The sequence below is a fragment of the Nannobrachium achirus genome (assembly GCF_963921795.1).
Source record: "Nannobrachium achirus genome assembly, chromosome: 24".
Classification (NCBI taxonomy): Eukaryota; Metazoa; Chordata; class Actinopteri; order Myctophiformes; family Myctophidae; genus Nannobrachium; species Nannobrachium achirus.
In genome coordinates, this window is record NC_137831.1 from 41,755,703 (window position 1) to 41,777,267 (window position 21,565).

The following is a 21,565-nucleotide window of genomic DNA, read 5'->3' on the forward strand; positions in this document are numbered from 1 at the left end:
GACAAGATGATCCTTAATGGTCAAAACAATACCAGAAATGAACTATACATGTCAGAATTAGTTGATTTAGACCTAAAGCACCTGTTTTTACTCCTAACAATGGCCAAGTTGTGGCCATGGTCTTCGGAATTACAAAATGACCTTGACCATGACCTTTCAAGGTCCAAATCACCCAAAATGGTCAAAACAATATCAGAAATGAATTCCCCGCACCCAAATTAGTTAGAATGGAGGTATTGCATGTGCATATACACAAAAGTTGGATTTTCATTATAGCCGATGGCGGCCATATTTGATTTGGCCATTGCGCCATTCGTGGCACTATGGCGGACGAGCACCTCTGTGATTTTTCATGTCTAGGGACCCACTGACTCAGTTCAGGTGAGAAACTCCCCTCACACCAAATTGCGAACAGGAGTATAGGCCAGATACTGTATTAAACTGGACAACTGAATTTCCCCCTTGGGATAATAAAGGTATCTATCTATCTAATTGTTGTTAGTGTTTGGGGAAAATAAAACTACGGCAATCTTCTTTAAAGGACCACTTTGTTTTTTTACAACAAGGGTTCATATTTTAGATTGTAATTAGAGAAAAGAAAAGATGAGTGTTAAAATGTTTTAATTTACTGCTTTCTTTTATTTTGATTTCAGTGGTTGGGGGGCCAATGGGGCATGTCTACAAGTGGCTAAATATGTCTTTTTAGACACAATAAGCCAGCAATTTCTTTGTTACTATTTACACCAGCCCCCATAAGTCACATCTGCCCATGAAAGATTGTGGTGCATCTTGGGAATTAATGTGTCTAAAAATACATATTTAGCCAATTGCATGCCCAATGAAAAATCGTTAAAATCACTAAAACGATAGAAAGAAGGAAATGAAAACATTTTAACACTCATCTTTTCTTTTCTCTAATGACTATCTAAAATATGAACCCTTGTTGTAAAAAAACAAAGTTGTCCTTTAACCATAGGCATGCTTACTCTATTGGTTTATGAGCTGACAGGGCTACTCCATCATCCATTACATACGGTATATTCCAGAAAGGCACCTTACTTCATCAATTATTCTTGTATTCTATGTACGGTATTTTAAGTGTGGTTGCAATACACTATTGTTATTGCTCTGAGTTTATGGAGGAACTTTTAGCCAATGAGGAAGCAGCATTCTTGTGACGTCACCTTTTATGCAACTTTCATTGGCTAAAAGCAGTTTTTGCTGCTCATTGGCTAAAAGTTACGTATGACGCGTCGTATCGTATGCCCATGTCACCTTTTGCTTCTTCTTCGGCAGTAGCCCCATTGACTTGAATGGGAAAATGCATTGGTATTGGTATCAAAATGTTACTTAAAGTACCAAAAGAAGAAATACAATGCCTATAGGCATTTACTCTGGAAACTAAAATAAGCTATTAAAATTGGCCATATTATCACTACAGATATGCTCTAAAAGTGTGAAAAAAACATATCTTTAACCCCTGTTTTATACTTTGCCATCCAACTGATACAGTATAAGACGTTTCCCCCCCAAATCAAACATGTATTAGTTCGATTAAACCATTGCACCCCTATTACATTTTCTGAAACTCTTCGTGCATGTACCTGTAATGGTGAGCTGGAAGAAGACAGAGTCTCCGTCCGTGTCACAGACATACTCTCCGGAGTCTTCCACAGTCGCACAGAGGATGGTCAGTCTCCTGTAGGGCCCCTCGGACGCCACTCGGACGTTGCCGTCGCTCTCGTCCACCTCCTGGCCGTCCTTGTACCAGCGGCCCTTGCCGCTGGAGCGAGAGAGCTCGCACTGCAGGCTGATCTCCTCTGAAATGCAGCGGTCCACGACCACGTCCTGCTTGGGCTCCACGATCATCACTGGAGGCTCTGCAATTCAGGGACGTGCAGAGAATGTTAAAGAGGCAGGGGCTGAAATTTCTCAAAGGGCCCTTTGGTGAAAATATCGAAAATAGCAGACCTCTTACTAAGCTCTCACAACATTGTGAGCTTGGTCGGCTATTTTCGATGCTTGATTTCTACACAGAGAGGGGAATTATTTCAACGTAAGATGTTGCGTTCGCGTTCAGGAGAGTTTGGACAAGGCAATTCTCTTGAATGGTATGGCATGGAAATGCCCCAGAATTTGCATTTCTTTCACCATAGTAAAAACTGCATTCATGGTCTGGAATGGGCACTCTTTTACACACGGATAAAAGGGCAGGGGCTCATCTTCCCTCTCACTCTTGCTGGTACCCTTCTGTCAGATATCCATTTTTGAGGTTTTTGATTTTTTTTGGCATAAATCAGGGCTATTGAACACCCTTTACAGCTGAGTGTTGGTTAAAATAATATTGAACCAATGGAAAGTAGTAAAACGTGCTTGGGACAAAACCTCCTAACTCCACACTTTCTGCCAAACCAGCTAACTCCACCCGAATGGCCCTCTCTTTTCTTCATAAATATGTGCTATTGAACACCCTTTACGTCTCTGTGTTGGTTCAAATAATATTGAACCAATGAAAAGTAGTAAAAAGCCCTTTGGTCAAAACCTCCTAACTCCACTTGAGCTCATTTTACAGAAAATGAACATTTTGGAGCATATCTCGGCCCGACAGCAGAGATATGCTCCTGACACTTTCCTCCAACCCTGCCTGCATTCTCTTCTTCACCACTCTTCCACACCATGGATAGTTACTGCCCAACACCGCAAATTCTTTATTATTATTAACTATGTAGGTTAAATCATTTGTCCATGTGTTGCCAGCTGATCAGGGACATGCTGGGCCCCTGATTCAGCCCAGGAAAAAGAGTTGTAGAGGCCCTCATTGCGCGCTATACAGAGAGATCTCTCTCTATAGCACTGCTGCTACTCAAAGATTTGCCATTTCAGATCATGACAAGTGACAAGCCAGTGGGCCAATTACATGAGTTATATTTCGTCATTGTCGGGTGGAAACCTTGTATGTCCAAAACCATTTTTAAAATGATTTAAACAGCCGATCTACAAGCACACAACGCCTCGCGGTGCGAGGCGTTGTGTGCTTGTAGATCGGCTGTTTTCACTACTTTTGTACAACAGCCTTGTATGATGAAGCAGGGCTTTGCTTTGCGAAAAAAATTACACATTTTAAACTTGGAGATACGAGGTTTCTGCCCAACAGTGACGATTTACTTTGTTGGCCGCCCCCAGCCCCCAGGATGGAACGAAGGCCGACATTTTTATTTTTTTTCCCCTAATGGCCGGCCTGTACCGGACGTTCGGGAGTTGTCCCACTTTTCCCAATGGCCAGCACGTCCCTGCTGCTGATATGTTTTAACAGATTACCTCTGACATTGACGGTGAATGCCATGTCGTTGTCGCCAGCCTTGCAGGTGTAGATGCCAGCATCCGAGGCGTCGGCAGAACGGATGATCAACCTCCTCATGGTGCCCTCTGCCTGCAGGGTGATGTTGTCACTGGGATGGATCTCACAGCCGTCCTTATACCTGTGGGTAAGTGAATAGTCCATCAGATCCAGAATTCAAATCCAGAATTGACTTCAAAATCCTCTTAATAACATACAAACCATTATGGACTGGCCCCACTGTATATTTCAGAATTGCTACACGCAAAACCTAATGTTAAATCCCTCAGGTTTTCTAACAAATGTCTTCTAGACATCCCTGTATCCAAACTCAATTAATTGATGTTTTTAAGAACCTGCTGAAAACTCTTTTGTTTTGTATACATTTTATGTTATGAAGGTTTTTTTACCTGTCTCATGGGCCCTGTTTTATCTTGCTTTAACTGAGGGGGGCGGCCTCTTGGTTAGACCAGGTTAACATTCACCAGGTTAGCATTCACCAGTGTCGGCACTTTAGCTACTTACCAGGCTAGCATTCACCAGCATTAAGTTTTACTGAGGTTATGGCAGTGACATGTTACCACTTTGAGACTCACTGGTGTAGCAGAGTATTTCCAGCAGGGCCGCCGATGGGGGGGGGGGGGGGGTCTTTTCCCCCCTCCCGGAGGCATTGAGCTTGTATATCTGCTATTTTTCGATAGCTAAATAGCTATAAAATAATTAAGGCCCCTCTACCTTGGGCCCTGGTAACTCAGTCCCACTCCCCTTCCCACCCCTTGTGACACCCCTGCGTGTCTATGTTAACTAATGATCATTTGTCATACCACACAGCTGGAGCGTCCTCTCGGGAGACCTGACAGTAGAGAACCACGGGGTCCAGCTCCATGGCACTCTTATGCAGGTCCTCTTCAGGAATGGGAGTGAACTCCACCACGGGTCCTGGAGGAAAGAAGAGGGCGTGAGGGGACAAATGGTGTTTGTAAGCAACTGGAGGTGAGGACTGACGGGGGAGGGGGGAAACTTTGTCTCCTGGAAAGTGTTAGAAAACTGTTTGTGTTACATTTCGGGCACGCATGTTGTCGTCTTGACACCTAGAAGTCCCACACACACCACACACGCACGCACGCACGCACGCACGCACACACACACACACACACACACACACACACACACACACACACACACACACACACACACACACACGCACGCACACACACACACACACACACACACAGCTTTTGTTGCTAGTGACCATTTGTTAGTAGTTTTTAAATGTCTCCACCACTTGGTACCCTGGATATTCCATTTTAGTTGGTTGAAACCAGTGGTTCTCAACCTTTTCTGGCCGCGACCCCCAAAATAATCATATTTTAACTGGGGACCCCCAAAATAATCATATTTTAACTGGGGACCCCCCTACCCTGACAAGCACTAAGAGTTGAGGCATTAGATTTTGAATAACACGGTTCTATTGTGAAAATACGCCTTGTGCTCACAACATGTAGATCGGCTATTTTCACAATTTCTGTAATATTTGACAATTCGGCCAAAGTTTAATTTAACATTTTAGAGGTAAGTCCTTAAATCGTCACTTTTAAAATGTGATGATAACCTCTATACACTAGGGCTGTCTTCGACACAGGATTTATGAAGTCGATTCGAGTCGCGGGGGTTAATCCGACGCGTCGACGAATCGTTTTATAGTCTACTTTGTGTAAAAAAAAAAAAGAGAAAAAAGTGTTGCTTTAAACCACGTCAACATAATAGAATAATACATTAAGAGATGAATTGAATACACAGTGTTTTCGGTGAGCACAAATGTTATCTGCATAGCAGTGTACAACCATAGAGTTATAACACACCGTTAAAACAAATAAAACATCTCCGCTGTTTCAACTCTGCCCCGTCTCTCGGCAGCGTGCAGTTTAGATGAGACATTCGCGAACGATTCCGGTCTCTTGAACGGCTCTTTTAAATGAACGATGGGATCCAGTCCGCAGTCGCGGGACACAGAGCACTGACAGAGTAATGAGTCAGTGTCGAGAACGGATTCATTTCAGAAAAGGATCATAAAAAGGGGGAGGCACAGCTCCCGTTAGAGCCAGCAGTGTGGACATGTCATGGACGCAAACACAGCGAAACACAATCATTCATCATGGATTACAACACTGGAACAATTCAGAAGCACTTTAATTAGAAAATGTAACTTGTAGCCTACACTTGTGTATGTTAATTTGACTTTAGAAGATTGTTTACTACTTCGTGGACGCGCGTTTGTGCTGTGGCAGGTTATTTAATATGGGATTTTGACAGCGTGCTTCCTCCTCTTAACGGAACACTGTCCCGGCTCTGAATGTTTTAACGAAGCGGCGGTCTGAACCGTTCTGGCCGTTCCGTCTCACTTTCAACCCGACGCTGGTGCGAGACAATAAATAACTGTTCGCCAATTGCTACTTCTCATTGGAAGTACATGACCACACCAGTCCAGCAGTGCACCGCAGTACTGGCAGTAGTAGGCTAACTGGTGATATAAAAAAATATATATTTTCGCTTCGACTCAAACAATTGTTGTCGATTCCCGGGGCTTAAAACGACGCGTCGATTCGTCGATTTTTAGAAGACACCCCTACTATACACTTAAACTTATGTTGGCTTGTTTACCTTGGAGCGAGAAAACAAAGTTTCACATTAAGTTAATCCTCTGGGGACCCCCCCAAAATAATCTGGGGACCCACCTGGGGGTCCCGACCCACAGGTTGAGAACCACTGGTTTAAACTGGAACTCAACATACAGTTGCAATAAGTTATCAAAATGAGTAGAAACGACAAGCCGCAAGACAACGAGGCAATTAGATGGAAAAACGATGTTTAAAAAAAACGACATCGACCCTGATGACAAGCGATTAACCGAAATGTGTTTGTTTAAAACCAACACGTTCCCTTAGGCTTAGCATCTCACTTCTGCACAACAAAGAACACCAAGTCTTCAGCTTTATCATCACCTTTGACCTCGACCTGAAACGTCGCGCAATCGTCGGCCGTCACGCACGTGTACGCGCCCGAGTGAGACCAAACGGCCGATTGGATAATCAGCGTCCTCCTGTGGCCTTCCTCGAGCAGCTCCACGCCCGGATGGTTGAAGACCTGCTCGCCGTCTTTGTACCAGTACACCTGGCCGCACGGGTCCGTCAGGTAGCACTGGAGAGCTATGGGTTCGCCCTCCTCGGTGGATTTGGTCCGCTCGCCCTCTGGGATCTCGTAGAACTTGACGGGAGCCGCTATATATGAGCGTTTGGGAGTTGGGTTAGTGTGTGGCAGATGAGACATGAGGAGTTTAGAAATGGCATTTTTTCCAATGTATGTCTCATTTTGAAATGGGACTCGAGGTTGAAATGGACTTCTTTTAACCACTTTACCCAGGGGTACCTATTTTGGGCAGTCATTGTAGGTGGATATTTGTCATGAATTTTTAAAATAACTAAAAGTATTGTAAACAAAAAAGAAAGAAAACAAGAGGAAAAATTGCAAAAAAACAGTAAATCTACAAGCTCATAACATGCAACAATGTGAAGCGTTTATTTGTAATGGAAATGGAAAATTATATATAATTATATATGTGGTTAAGCGATCGTCTAAATATTTGAAGAGTACCTATTGTTTTACTAATTTCATGAAGTCCAAATTAAGTCGACTGTGTATGTGGCATTTTGCAATGATGATTTAGGTTGATTGTCATTATGGTGGGATGTAGGGTGGTTGTGATGGCATGATATGTGTATAGGAAGGGGGTTATGCATACTGTATACGTGCCAGCTCTTTTAAATTTAGGCCTAGAATTATTGAATGCTTTAACCAGTGAAAAATAGCAGATATACAAGCTCACAGCGCGGCACCGAGTGCCGCGCTGCGAGCTTGTAGATCTGCTATTTTTGAAAAAGTAGTGAAAATGGGTGCAAATCTGTCAATATATGTATTTTCAAAGCGAACGTTTGTAACTAAAATTTTGCTTCTGGGTGGTCCCTGGAACTAAATATTTTGAGATGGGGGTCCGTGGCCAAATAAATATAATTTTGGGGGTCCTTCACATAAAAAGGTTTGAGAACCACTGACACAGTAGTCTCTCAAGAACAGACTAACTGAGCTCCAGTTAAGTGAAAATGACCTTTTCTTTGACGACGGCTGGCCAGATTGCTGACATAGAAACATAGTTTTTTTTCAAAAAACCTTAGAAGGATTCAAAAGACACTTATAGAATCGGGTCAAAATTCAAATTTTCACGATTTTTCTAAAATAGCAGATCTACAAGCTTGCAGCGCGGCACTCGGTGCCGCGCTGTGAGCTTGTATATCTGCTATTTTTCAATAGTTAAAGCATAAAATAGTGATACACAATAATGTGTACCCGTTCTGAATGGGTTAAATGAAAGAGCGCCTCCGCGCACACAAACACACATACAGTACTGTCAGGGACATGCAGAGAATGTTAGAGAGGCAGGGGCTGAAATTTCTAAAAGGGCCTTTTGGTGGAAATATTGAAAATAGCTGCGACGCATTGTGAGCTTGGAGGTCGGCTATTTTTCAGTGCGTGACACCACACTAAACTAAACATACTCAAGTCAATACTGGAGATGTGGCGTAACGGCATGGATTTCTACACAGAGAGGGCAATTCTTTCAATATAAGCTGCATTCAAGTTCAGGAGAGTTTGGACAAGGCAATTCTCTTGAATGCTGCCTTCAGGTATGGAATTGAAAGAGGGCGTTTGCATTTCTTTCACCATAGTAAAAACTGCATTCATGGTCTGGAGAGGGCACTTTTTTTACAGATGGATAAATGGGCACAAGCGTAATTTGTAAAGGGTTGATGGGTTTAATAAACCCAAGGGCCCCCCTACTGGTGACAGTATTATAAATTCATAGGCTATTATATCGTCGTTGTCGGGTGAAAACCTTGTATGTCCAAAACCGTTCGTTTTGCATTTTTTATTTAAAAAATGATTTAAACTAGTGAAAACAGCCGATCTACAAGCACACAACGCCTCGCACCGCGAGGCGTTGTGTGCTTGTAGATCTGCTGTTTTCACTATTTTTGTGCGACGGCCTTGTACGATGAAGCAGGGCTTTGCTTTGCGAAAGAGCATACAAATTTGGTCTCAATAATGCCTCCCCCTGGCCAGCCGGGGCGCCTGATGGAGGGGAAAGGAACTGGTTGGAATAACGTGTTCCTTCCACGCGCTACGTCCAAACCAGGGAAATCTCCACTGTCAGGTGAAAAGAAGCAACGTGGACTCCTCATGCATAGAAGGAAGCATGAGGTCAGTCCGTTGTCTCCCCAGGCGCGGCAGAGGGAGAGCAGAGCCCAGGATTGCATAGGCAATTAGCACTGGGTGAAAAAATGGGTTACAAAATTGTGGGATAAAAATTATAAGGAAAAAAAAATAAAAAAATTGAAACTTGGAGATACAAGGTTTACACCCGACAACGACGATATGTATTTTGTCATTTCCAGTATATCAGTGGTCTCTAATCTCCTAATCTATGGGCCCCCCCTCACAGCAGTACAGGGCCCTTTTGATCTGACAACCCATGCAGAATAAGATCTAATTTCGCCCCTGTAAATGGGACTTTGATGTCTATGTGTGCACGTGCCTGCAAACGCGCATACTGTACCTGCAACTTCCACTTTGAATTGGATGGCGTCCCCTGTACTCTGGCAGGTGTACACTCCAGAGTGCGACGCCTCGGCCGAGTGGATCACGATCCTCCTCATGTTCCCCTCCGACTGGATGTTGAGTCCGTCGCCTATCTGGAGCTCCTCCCCGTCCTTGCACCAGCGCACTATGGCGGTGGGGTGGGAGACTTCGCAGTAGAGGACGATGGAGTCGCCCAAGGTCACCTTTTTGTTGCCGTCCTGTTCGGACAGCGGGCCGAACTTCACCTCGGCAGCTTTGGAAGGTAATAGAGGAAGAACTGAAATGAACGACTCATTGTACACAGTAGGGAATTAACGAAAAAGTCGACAAAGACTCAGTCGACTTCATTACACAAGTAAACTTACTCAACTACCACCAGACAAAGTCGAAAGTCGAAGCTGAAAAAAATACTTTGTATTGTGAAAATAGCAGATCTACATGCTCACAACGCCTCGCATCGCGAGGCGTTGTGAGCATGTAGATCGGCTATCAAAAATCGACTTGCAAAAATCACAAGTCGTTCAGAGTTACAGTTTATTTTAGTGATCAGTCAATCGATTGTGTTGTAGCTTGGAAGTATGAAACTAAGGTGGTTGCGACCGTAGGGAGCAAGTTTACTATGAGAATCGTCACAGCTTGACCGTATTTATACATACGTGTAATGCCTGTGATTCTCCTCACACATCACTGTGACATCACAGGTGACATTGCAGTGATGTCATATACTCAGAGCAGGGTTCTCCATATATATGCATAAACAGGTGACATCACAGTGATGTCAGATACTCAGAGCAGGGATCTCCATATATGGGCATAAAATGGATTCTGTTAGGGATTTCCATATATGGGCATAAAAGGCCACACTTTTTTTTCAATGTTTTTATGAAAGATACTTTGAGATAACTAGAAGAATAATTAAATAGAATAAGTGTTTCCAAATCAATTTGTTTCATCGTATACCATACCATTAATAAAACAAACAGTCTTTACACCTACGTTTAACGTTGAGGACCGCCGAATCCCGGACGCCGTTGGCTATGAACGTCACCTCGGCCGCGTTGTCCGTGGTGCACGTGTCGCGGACGGACAGGGAATGCAGCGTCTGGCAGTGCTTGACGCAGTAGCGCCCGCCGTGCTGCAGCTGCGTGCTGTTCAGGAACCACGTCCCGGACATGGAGGCCGACAGGTCGATGGAGAAGCGGGCGTCTTCTCCCTCCGTGACCTCGCAGCCTTCCAGCTTTCGGCGGATCTTGGGCCCAGGGACTAATGAACGAGAGAATGAACAAGAAAGTCAGCTAAGTAATAAAGAAGAGACAGTGGTATGTGGTCTGACTAATAGGTTAGAGCAGAGGTCTTCAACGTTTCCAGGCCAAGGACCCCTTCGTTGAGGGAGAGATGAAGCAGGGACCCCCACAACCCATAGATACCATATAATTTAATCGTTTGACAGTACAATCATCAGTGTATTTTGGGTTCATGTAAATTTGTGTTTTCAGATATTTAACCACTTGAACCGTCAATACTTAATAAACTTGACCTATCACTCTGTACTTGGTCTGTTCTTTTCTCCCTCTACACGAAACCTTGAAAAATAGCCGATCTACAAGCTTGTAGATCCGCTATTTTTGGCTAAAGTTCTCAAAATATGGACGCTAGGGTTTAAGTTGAAGACCCCTGGGTTAGAGTGAGGATTGGAAAATAAACAATATGAGGCAACAGGTGGTCTCCATGAACCATTCAAGTCAGTTTATACAGTGTTTGAGATTTCTTTATTTACCATAAGTACCGTATAGTGGTCCTGTAGTATTTGTACTTTACTTGAATATTTCCAATTTCCAATACGTGTACTTCTACTCCACTACATCCCAGATCCAAATATTGTACTTTTACGCCACTACATTTATTTGAACACTTGAGTTACTAGTTACTTTGTGGATTTTGATTATTATTACAAAACATACATCAACCAGTTCAGCCTTATACAGTATACATTTTGTCCATTTGAAAATAGCCGATCTACAAGCTCACAATGTGATGCGACGCATTGTGATCTTGTAGATCTGCAATTTAAAAAAATAAATGTAAAGAGGGTATGCACGTGACATCATCACTACTTTCTGGCCTTGACAGCCCATACATCCAAACAGAAAAGTCCTATCTGATCATTAAATTACGTTAAACTCACTTTGCCACTCGATTTGCCAGTCACTTTATGCATACACTTACCCGCTATACATTTGAAATTATTGGTCATTCTGCGTAATTGTCATTTTTATGCCAATACTTTTGTAATTTTACTCGAGTCAATTTAGAATTCCAGACTTTTTGCAGCGGAGTATCTACATTGCAATATTGATACTTTTACTTACCGTAAGTACAAAAATATGAGTACTTATTCCACCTAAACCACCCCACAGGGCGCCCGCTGGCCTACTGGTCTAGGCACATACCACATAGGCATTGCCACATAGGCATTGATGCCTGACGGCGTCGCCGATTCGATTCCCGACCTTTGCCGCATGTCACTCCCCATCTCGCCTCCATACTGTCCTATCAAATAAAGGCATAAAAGCCCAGAAACAAATCTAAAAAAAAAACACTAATTTTTGACTCACCCAGATGGACGACCTTGGGGAACTCCACGTGGCCGCTCCGCCCGTACTTGTTGATGCAGCAGACCCTGAAGCGGAAGTCCCCCTCGCACGGCACGCTGTCGCCGGTCACCTCCGTGGAGGTGGCCGTCTCCGACGTGAAGCACTTGTGCCACTCCTGGGAGCCCACCTCCTGCCGCTCCACCACGAAGATGGAGCGGGTGGTGCTGTGTGTGGGCGGGGCCGGCACCCAGCTGAGGAGGGCGCCGCTGGGGCCGTCCGCCTCCGTGTCCATCTTGACCCCCGCGGGGCAGGCAGGGGGGCTGTGTCTCGCAGCTGGCGAGGAAAACCAAGTGTGAAAAAAGAATAACATGAGCAAAGTGGTAGGTCCACAGATATAAAAAATCACACCCGTGTGAACTGAGCGGTGGTTTACCCACCAACCCCCCCCCCCCCCCCTTCCCCCCTGTGTGTGTGTGCGTGTGTGTGTGTGCCTGGCTTGGCCTGGCCTGAAAACAGCGCCCCTCCCTTAACATGTGTGGTCATAAAAGGTACTACACCACAGGCTTGAGGCTACATACAGACCCACCCACCCACAAACATACCTACACACACGGCCACGCTATGGAGACGGTGTGACCACCGCTCAAAAGCTAGATGCCTCATTCGCCTCTGCAGTTCTTTGGAGGGGAGAGTGTTTTTTGCAGGTCTTTCAGTCCGAGTTTATCAAAAAAGCAACTGGATTAAGGTAGCGGAAGCTTGTGAATGGCTGCGCGGAGGTGACGAAAGTCGGGGGACGGAGATACAACTAAATCTAACCTTAACCCTAACCCTAACTTCAGTAAAACTAACGCTGGTGAATGCTAACCTGGTGAAGTTTGTGATTATGAAGCTTATAAATGGTAAACATAATTTAAACTTGTATTCATACTGTATGTTACGGTATTCAATGCCAAAAACACAATTAATCGCTAATCGCAATTATTCGTGTGACATTAATCGTGACAGCGCTACAAAGTGGTCAGATGAACCATCCTGTAACAGGGAGATTACAGTAAAAAGAAAAGTCAAGTACTGAAGAAAAGATCTGATCCCAAAGATCTGAACTGGAGGATAGGGTGTAAAAAATAAATAACTTCAATTAAAACCTGTTAATCTGTCCTCTTAGAGTTATTTTGTTCACAGAAACACAAACAAAAAAGAGCAATCTGTATACAGTATAGTTAATTTTTAGTCCTGTTGACATTACCCGTAATTGTAGAGATTAAACTTTGCAAGCCCTATATCGTCAGTGTCTGGCCAAAACCTCAATTTTTGAGGTTTTTGATTTTTTTGGCATAACTAAGGACTATTTTACATCTGAGTGTTGGTTAAAATAATATTGAACCAATGGAAAGTAGTAAAAAGTGCTTGGGACAAAATCTCCTAACTCCACACTTTCTGCCAAACCAGCTAACTCCACCCGATTGGCCCTCTCTTTTTTTCATAAATATGTGCTATTGAACACCCTTTACGTCTGTGTATTGGTTAAAATAATATTGAACCAATGAAAAGTAGTAAAAAGCCCTTCGGTCAAAATCTCCTAACTTCACTTGAGCTAATTTTCCCGAAAATGAACATTTTGGAGTTAGGAGGTTTTGGCCCGACAGCAGAGAGATAATTGTTGGTCGTACAACATATAGTGATGCAAAACTTGAGCTTGTGGACAGTTTAATAACATGACCAAAATTGTGACACTTAATTTAATATCTCTGGTTCCTATTCCTTACCTTTCACTTTAAGCCGCGAGGACGTCTTTGACCTTCCCGCCACAAAAGTGACGACCCCTGTGTCGTGATGGGCCACGTTGACAAACACCAGGATGTGGGTTTTCCCGAAGGACTTCAGGATGGTCTGGTGCGTCTCGCGGAGCGGCAGGCCGTCCTTGTACCAGTTGACCTCCATGTCGTCGTCTTCCACCTCCACGCAGAAGGCGGCGTTCTCCCCCTCCATCACCTCCAGCTTGCGGGGAAGCTTGCGAACAATGGTACCTATAGAACATAATACAGTGGTTCTCAACCTTTTCAGGCCGCGACCCCCAAAATAATCATAGTTGAACTGGGGACCCCCCCACCCTTACGAGCTCTACTTGGAGTTGGAAGAGTTGAGGCATGAACACAGTTAAAATAACATGCTCACAATGCCTTGCGTTGCGAGGCGTTGTGATCATGTAGATCGGCTCTTTTCACACTTTCTTTTCTAATATGTTACAATTTGGCCAATGTTAAATTTTTCATTTTAGAGGTATTAGAAAAGATCTTAAGATTTTTTCACCTTAGGAAAAGTAGCAATACCACAAGTATTGGTATCAAAATATACTTAAGTAGGCTACCAAACGTAAAAGTACTCATTATTCATAACGGCAAAGTAATGCATTAATTTGTTCATCACTTTCACAGCTATAATAATACATATTGTTTCAATGTGTGCTTAAATTTAAATGTTTATCTAAATCTAAGTAAGTATTAACTAAAGCTGTCAAATCATTAATAAATAATAAATAAAGATTACAAATATACATTGTTATGTGCAAAAAATGGAAATAAAAGTACCTAAAAATGTAAATGTAGTTAGTTACTTTCCACTGCATGGAATATCAAAATATAGACGTAATGTACATGCCACAAATTGCAGTAAATGTCTCAGTGGCGTTACCGTTTTGCTTCCAACAACGCTAGTTCGATCTCGGCATACCTTTGACAGCCAGCTCTGCGATGCTCTTGCCACCGTCCGGCATCTCGCACAGGTACACGCCGTCGTCGTCCGCCCCGACGTCGTGGATGGTGAGTCTGCGCTTGCTCCCTTTGGTCTCCATGGCGTACTTGCTGCTGGGCATCAGCCTCTGGTCCTCCAGGTACCAGGAGATGGGCATGGACTCCTCGGGCACCTCGCACTCCAGTACGGCCGCGTCTCTCTCTCTCACCTCCGCGTCTTTTAGAGGACGCCTGAACCGCACCGCTGGGCCTGGAGACCGGAGACTGATGTTAGGTGGGAATAACTTTTAAGTGTGCCAACTAAGCAGGCCTTTTACATACAAGTGTTGCTGTTTTTAAGTTGCAATGATTTTTTCTCTTCAATGTCTCGCGATGCCATGGTCTCCATAGACTTCCATGTAATTTATAGTGCACGGATCGTGCACGCCCATGCCTAGATGATGCACCACGTGTGTGCACACTGTTCACAGCTTTCAAACAAAAAAATCCGCTTGGAAATCCGTTCAGGCATTCATGATTAACCAGCCATTATGTTTTCTTCAGATGTAAACAAACATGGCTGCCATGTTTGAAAGAATGGGTTGGTATGGGGGTTAAACATGCAATTTCGCGATCGCGATCATGCCTAATACATTTCTGGAGGTCCAAAAAAAATTTTTGAAAAAAAAAATCTTTGAAAAAAAAAAATCTTTTTTTTCTTCAGAAACGGCCCAAACTCGGGAAACTCGGGGTTGGCACAGGGGGGGGGGGGGGGGGGGGGTACCTTTTCAAACTCGGGAAACTCGGGGTTGGCACCATATGTGTTAAGATGAACTAGAAAGGTGCAATTCTGGAAAATTGCAAGTGTGGTTGTACTGACGGGAGTCGCGAGGAATCCACTGGCAAATGAATTCCATCTTACTATCAGTGTTTCTCAAATGGGGGTACCTGTATCCCTAGGGGTACGCAGAGGTATTACAGGGGGTACTCAGCCCCCAAAAAAAGAAATATTGTTCATAGTTAAATAATTGACTACAATTGAATTCGGAGGGGGAAAACTAGCCTAGTAAACTTGAGAAGGCAGGAGGAGGAGTCTGGTTTACGAGGCTAGGGGAAAACATGTACTGTTATGTTTAATGATGACAAATGGAGAAACTTGATATGAGCCTGAGCTGCTAACCCAATTTACATGGCACCCGGCAACTGGGATGTGTTTTAAAGTTAATTTTTTTAATGTATTGAAAACCATTTGAAACTCTTTCACTCCATTCCTTATTTGTGATTTTATATCCTTGGAATAGCATCATATACCACTATTTGTTTTTATATTTTTATTACAGATTTATAAGCAAAATGTTGTTGCAGGGTAAAGGGGGTACTTGGATTCAGAAATCAGGGAAAGGGGGTACTCAGGCCAAAAATGATTGAGAAACACTGCTTTATATTACCTTATATATTGTGATGTCAAGTGAAGCATGACCAATCCTCGGACATTATATTGTCTAAGATATCTTGCCTTACAACCCAGAATATCCCACCATAATGACAGAACACATTTACTGACATAAGAATTCTCAGACCTAGAACAATAGTGTGTTACCTCTAACAACCGCACTATTTATGTACGTTTGTGCTTGGCCCGGGTTGGACTTTTCTCACGTAATGTAGGCCTGTTAGCTAGGCTTTGGCTTGTGCTGAGGCATTTCTTTTTCCACTGTCAGAACGCCATTATTCTCCATTTACCAACAAAGCTTTTCCAGAAAATATGAAATACATGGGAAAAGACGAACAAAAAAGAAGAATGATTAACAACAAACTAATATGATAGTCTAGCCTAAGGCTTACAGACAGCCCTGTGCTTTCTAGTTGCCATACCATAGCCCATGACTCAGGAACTAAAAATATACTGAGACACGAGTGCTTGTTTAGAGTCAAGGGTCACAATTGGGAGGCAAGAGGCGTTGATGATACCAGGAGAGTTGGAATAGTTGTTGAATATGCCTCTGCCTGTCTGCTTTAGTTCATTGATGCTGGAGTATCAGGAGTTAACTTCAATATTGGCATTCAGATTCATGCTTGAATATCTAAATGTGCAGCAACTAAAATAATGATGCGATATATTTTGAATAATACTATATGTTATCATTGTAGAAAAAAACCCTTGACCTCTGGCCCTCATTATGAATCTCAAATACTAAATATCAACAGCATTTAGGCCTATTATATATTTTTTATATTCGCCTATAATGACATGCTAAATTTCGGAACACCAGGGTTAGCATGGTTAAAGGACAACTTAGTTTTTTTTTCAACAAGGGTTCATATTTTAGATTGGAATTAGAGAAAAGAAAAGTGTTAAAATGATTTAGCGATTTTAGTATTTTGGTATTTTGATTTCTGTGGGTGGGGGCATGCGTACAAGTGGCTAAATATGTATTTTTTAGACACACTAAGCAATTTCCTTGTTACTATTTACACCAGCCCCCATAAGTCACATCTGCCCATGAAAGATTGCAGTGCATCTTGGGAATGGGCTTATTGTGTCTAAAAATACATATTTAGCCACTTGCATATCAAAATAGTTAAAATCACTAAAACAATAGAAAGAAAGAAATCAAAACATTTTACCTCATCTTTTATTTTCTCTAATGAGCATCTAAAATTTGAACCCTTGTTGTAAAAAAACAAAGTTGTCCTTTAAGCTGGACTCGAGCTCTCTAATTAAAGATCAAAATGTGAGACAAACCTAATACAGCTGATGCTGCCAGTTGGCAAAGTGTTTTGTATGAAATGAGCTATGTGACCCTAGACTCATCCCTTCCATTATGACTGGATTAGGAGAAAATGATTAGCAGTTAGAAACATGACGTCTGTGGTCCATACAGAAGGATTGGTGACAGGTGCACTTTGGGACTTAGGCCTAGAATTATTGAATGCTTTAACTATTGAAAAATAGCAGATATACAAGCTCACAGCGCGGGTACCGAGTGCCGCGTTGTGAGCTTGTAGAGCTGTGAGCTGTAGAGCTTGTAGATCTGCTATTTTTGAAAAAGTGGTGAAAATGTATGCAAATCTTTGAAATATATGTATTTTTAAAGCGAACATTTGTAACTCAAACTTTGCTTCTGGGGGGGGGGTCCCACTCCCTGGAACTAAATATTTGGGGGTCCGTGGCCAAATACATATCCTTTTGGGGGTCCTTCACATGAAAAAAATTGAGAACCACTGACATGGAAAGATAGGTTTTTCAAAAAACCTTTGAAGGATTCAAAAGACACTTATAGAATCTGGTCAAAATCGGGTCAAAATTCGAATTTTCTGGATTTTTCAAAAATAGCAGATCTACAAGCTCGCAGCGCGGCACTCGGTGCCGCGCTGTGAGCTTGTATATCTGCTATTTTTCAATAGTTAAAGCATAAAATAATAATACGCAATAATGCGCTCCCGGTCTAAATGGCTTAAAGGACCATTAAGACTGGGAACATATTAGTTTACGCATTATTACTTTAACCATTATTTTGTGCTTTAGCGATTGAAAAAATAGCAGATCTACAAGCTCACAGGAGCTTGTAGATCTGCTATTTTTGAAAAATCGTGAAGATGCGTGCAAGTCTTTGAACATTTTGACACGATTCTATAAATGTCTTCTATCCTTTTTCAAAAATGTATGTTTCTATGTCAACGGTTCTTTTTTTTTTCATGCAAAGGACTCCTAAAATGACATGTATGTATTTTGCCGCAGACCCCTATCTTAAAATATGTTGTTGCAGGGACCCCCCCCCCCCCCAGAAGCAAATATTTGAGTTACACAAAAAGATAATCAAATATTTGCAAAAATAATCTAGATTTTTCAAAAAAAGATCTACAAGCGAGTGCCACGCTGTAAAAGAGGATTTTGCCAGTGAAGGTTCCAATTTTTAACCAACAGGCCAGCTGTCTAAAAGTTTAACCAAGAATTTAGGTTGCCGCTTTTTAAATCATAGTTTCAAAAGATTGGATATCTTTTTCGTGATCAAAACTGTGAATAAAATGATATTAACATGAAATCGTGACATTAAAATCATTGGTTTTCAAAAAAAAAAGAAGCCGAGGCCTACCTTTGACAGACAGGTGTACGGCGCTGAGAGTGTTTCCCAGGGCGTTTGACGCTGCACAGACATAGAGCCCCGTGTCTTGCACCTTGCTGTACAGAACCTTCAGCGTGTAATACCCCTCTCTGTCCTCAAATATGAGGTGCCGTCTCCCGGGATCTAGAGGCACTCCGTCTTTCTTCCAGATGATCTCGGGTTTTGGCTTCCCGGTCACGAAGCAGCGGAACTTTGCGTGTTTGCCCTCTGCCACTGCGAATTTCTTAACTTTGGCCGCGTTGACGGGCGGCTCCTCCGAGTGCCTCGTTAAACTGTGCCTCCCTCCCCTGTGTTTCGGTGACATCAGGCCGCTGGGGAGACCGTTGGAAGACCTTCAGGGTGAGCAAGCACATTATGGAAACGGTTTATAAGAACTAGGGATGGGTATCGTCTGCGATACTTTTAATGGTATCGATCGCATGACGTCGATACTATCGGGTATCGGTTCACGTAAAAACGAACGATACCTTGTTTCGATACTCTGGAACGCACCCCTGGCCGGTCGCGTCTGTAACAGTTGGGCTACTGAGAGTTTAATGACTGCTTTAGTAGGCTACACTCGTTACTGTGGAAAATAGGCGACAATAGCCTATAATATTATTATGATGATTATCCAACGTCTATACTCTCCGCTCCGCCACACTGTGTGATCATCATCATCACCTCTGCTCTACCGCAGCAGCGAGTCACCACTCTTTCCGTGTTGAAGTTAAACTTAAATAAAAAGTATCGAAAATGGTATCGTATCGATTCCCAGGTATCGAAAAAGGTATTGTATCGATTCATAGGTGAACGATACCCATCCCTAATAAGAACCTCATAGAGGGAATATTAACCTTCAACATGGCAATGTGGTACGGTGATCTTAACATACAATGTAGAGGCAAGCTGCAGAGAATAGTAAATCTGGCATCAAAAATCATAGGGAAAAAACTAAAACAATTAAGTTGTATCTACAGTGAAGTGCTTAGGAAAAAAGCTGTCAAGATAATAAATGATCCCTCTCACCCACTCCATAGGGATTTCGATTTACTTCCTTCTGGTAGACGCTATAGAACAGCTTGGGCACACCGTAGCCGAAATATTTTTAAAAATTCATTCATTCCAAATGCCATTAAAGGACAACTCCGCCCTAAATCACTTCTAGGCTCATTTTCCTACTTATATTGATCCATAAAGACTGTCCATGGGGTCTATTAGGCAGAAATGCACCTGTTGTCCACTGTTGTCCAGTTTCCCCAGCAGAACTCAGCAGCTCTCATAGCATAGAGTGGATAATATAAGCCTATCACTTTTACACTATTTGTTGTGGTCAAAAGTGATTTCTTTTTTCATGAATGTGTTACTAGTTGTCATTACAAACACATCCATGCCTTGTTTGCTCCACACAAGCCACCACAATCTCATAAATCATGTTTTGGGGTGAGCATTCGGCACAACTGCCAATCAAAGTGACTGTACTGGCCAATCACAGGGCATCTTTTCCGGGACTTGGTAAAACAAATAAAAGCATAACATCTGTTTAGCAGAGTATGATGGCTTTTGTGGGACAACGATGACATGGATGTGTTTGTAATGACAGCTAGTAACACATTCATGAAAAATAAAATCACTTTTGACCACAACAAATAGTAAAAGTGATAGGCTTATAGGCTCCTCTCTATGCTATGAGAGCTGCTGGGTTCTGCTGGGGAAACTGGACAACAGGAGCATTTGTGCCTAATAGACCCCATGGACAGTCATTTTGGATCAATATAAGTAGGAAAATGAGCCTAGAAGTGATTTAGGGCGGAGTTGTCCTTTAAGGCATTGAATGATGTCATGTCTCGTTGATCTGCCTGTTTCTTCACCTTATATGCCACTGTTGTCCTTCTTGTTGCCTTAAGATGTTTTGTGTGTAAGTGTTTGTTGCTGTTTATCTGTCAGTTTAATGTTGTCTAAATGTATATGAGACAAAAGACAAATTTCCACATTGTGGACAATAAAATTAAACTAACTAACTAACCTCTTGCTGTCCTCCCGCTCCGGAACGGGCTCCACCAACAGAACGGCGCCGGCCAGCGCCTCGCCGTGGCAGTTGACGGCCCGGCAGGTGTAGACGCCTTTGTCGGGCATGCGCGTGCGGAAGACCTTGAGCTGGACCCAGCCCCCCTCCTGCTTGCTGACGCTGAAGTGGGTGCTCTCGAAGATGTCGTTGAGCTTCTTGCCGTCTTTCTGCCAGTCGACCTCGGGCAGGGGTGTGCCCCAGAGTTTGCACGAGAAGGCGGCGTCCTCTCCCCGGTCCACGCGCAATGACAGCGGCTTGATCAGGAACCGAGGTTTATCGGCCGACGGAAGGTCGTCTTCCCCCCGAGGCTGCCGTCTCTCGCCTACTCCACCGTTGCATTTCGCAGTGTCGCCGTTCTGGTGTTTGCCAAGCATACCATTCAAGGTTTCACCGTTTTGGTTCAAAGCTGCATTCGGGTGCACTTCGGCATGGCCGTTGACCTGTCCTCCGAATTCCCCGTTTTCATGTGTCGGCTGATCCACGCCGTTGACCACCGCGTGTCTTTGTTCCCCTTCCTCGCTCCGTGCTTCCCCTTCCACTCTTAGGGCGGCCGCGGCACAGGTTTCTCCTATGCTGTTTATAGCCTTGCAGATGTACTGGCCGGCATCCTCCAGGGTGACTCCAGCGATGGTCAGCAAGTAAGCCTTTCCCTCCTCCGAGAGTCTGTAGCGTCCCTCGGTCGAAATCTGAACGTTCTTGCGCTCCCAGGTCACGTCTGGTCGCGGGTCACCGCTTATCTGACACTTCAGAGTGGCGGTCTCTCCCCACCGTGCCACTACAGGACGTGGATAGCCCATTATACGCGGGGCACCCCCGAAGATGTCCATGATGGCGGCCTTTTCGAGCTCTTTTTGGTTTTTGAAGGATGATGAAAATGGCCTTTTCTGGAGTCTCCTCTGAAGGTCCCAGTTGTCTTGGGTAGATATGGCAAGAGAAAAAAGAAAAAATAAGTTTACTTATGCTGCCATACAAATGTAATGTTTAATAATGAACACATTTCAACAGAAGTCATCATTTCAGAATCTCACATTTTGAAAAAG

At 43.3% G+C, this 21,565-nt stretch overlaps 1 protein-coding gene across 1 annotated transcript in view; it reads right to left on the reverse strand.

Moving 5' to 3' along the window:
* Positions 1-21,352, reverse strand: part of obsl1a (obscurin like cytoskeletal adaptor 1a) — a gene marked incomplete at both ends in the record, with an annotated part of 54,109 nt that extends 32,757 nt beyond the window's left edge. Inside the window, 10 exons of the mRNA XM_080720572.1 lie at positions 1,605-1,880; positions 3,319-3,479; positions 4,162-4,276; positions 9,006-9,281; positions 10,025-10,291; positions 11,644-11,955; positions 13,389-13,649; positions 14,353-14,622; positions 18,449-18,810; positions 20,484-21,352. Coding sequence (XP_080576698.1) covers positions 1,605-1,880; positions 3,319-3,479; positions 4,162-4,276; positions 9,006-9,281; positions 10,025-10,291; positions 11,644-11,955; positions 13,389-13,649; positions 14,353-14,622; positions 18,449-18,810; positions 20,484-21,352 — 3,169 coding nt within the window. The remainder of the gene's footprint in view (positions 1-1,604; positions 1,881-3,318; positions 3,480-4,161; positions 4,277-9,005; positions 9,282-10,024; positions 10,292-11,643; positions 11,956-13,388; positions 13,650-14,352; positions 14,623-18,448; positions 18,811-20,483) is intronic.
* Between the last annotated feature and the right edge of the window lie 213 nt (positions 21,353-21,565).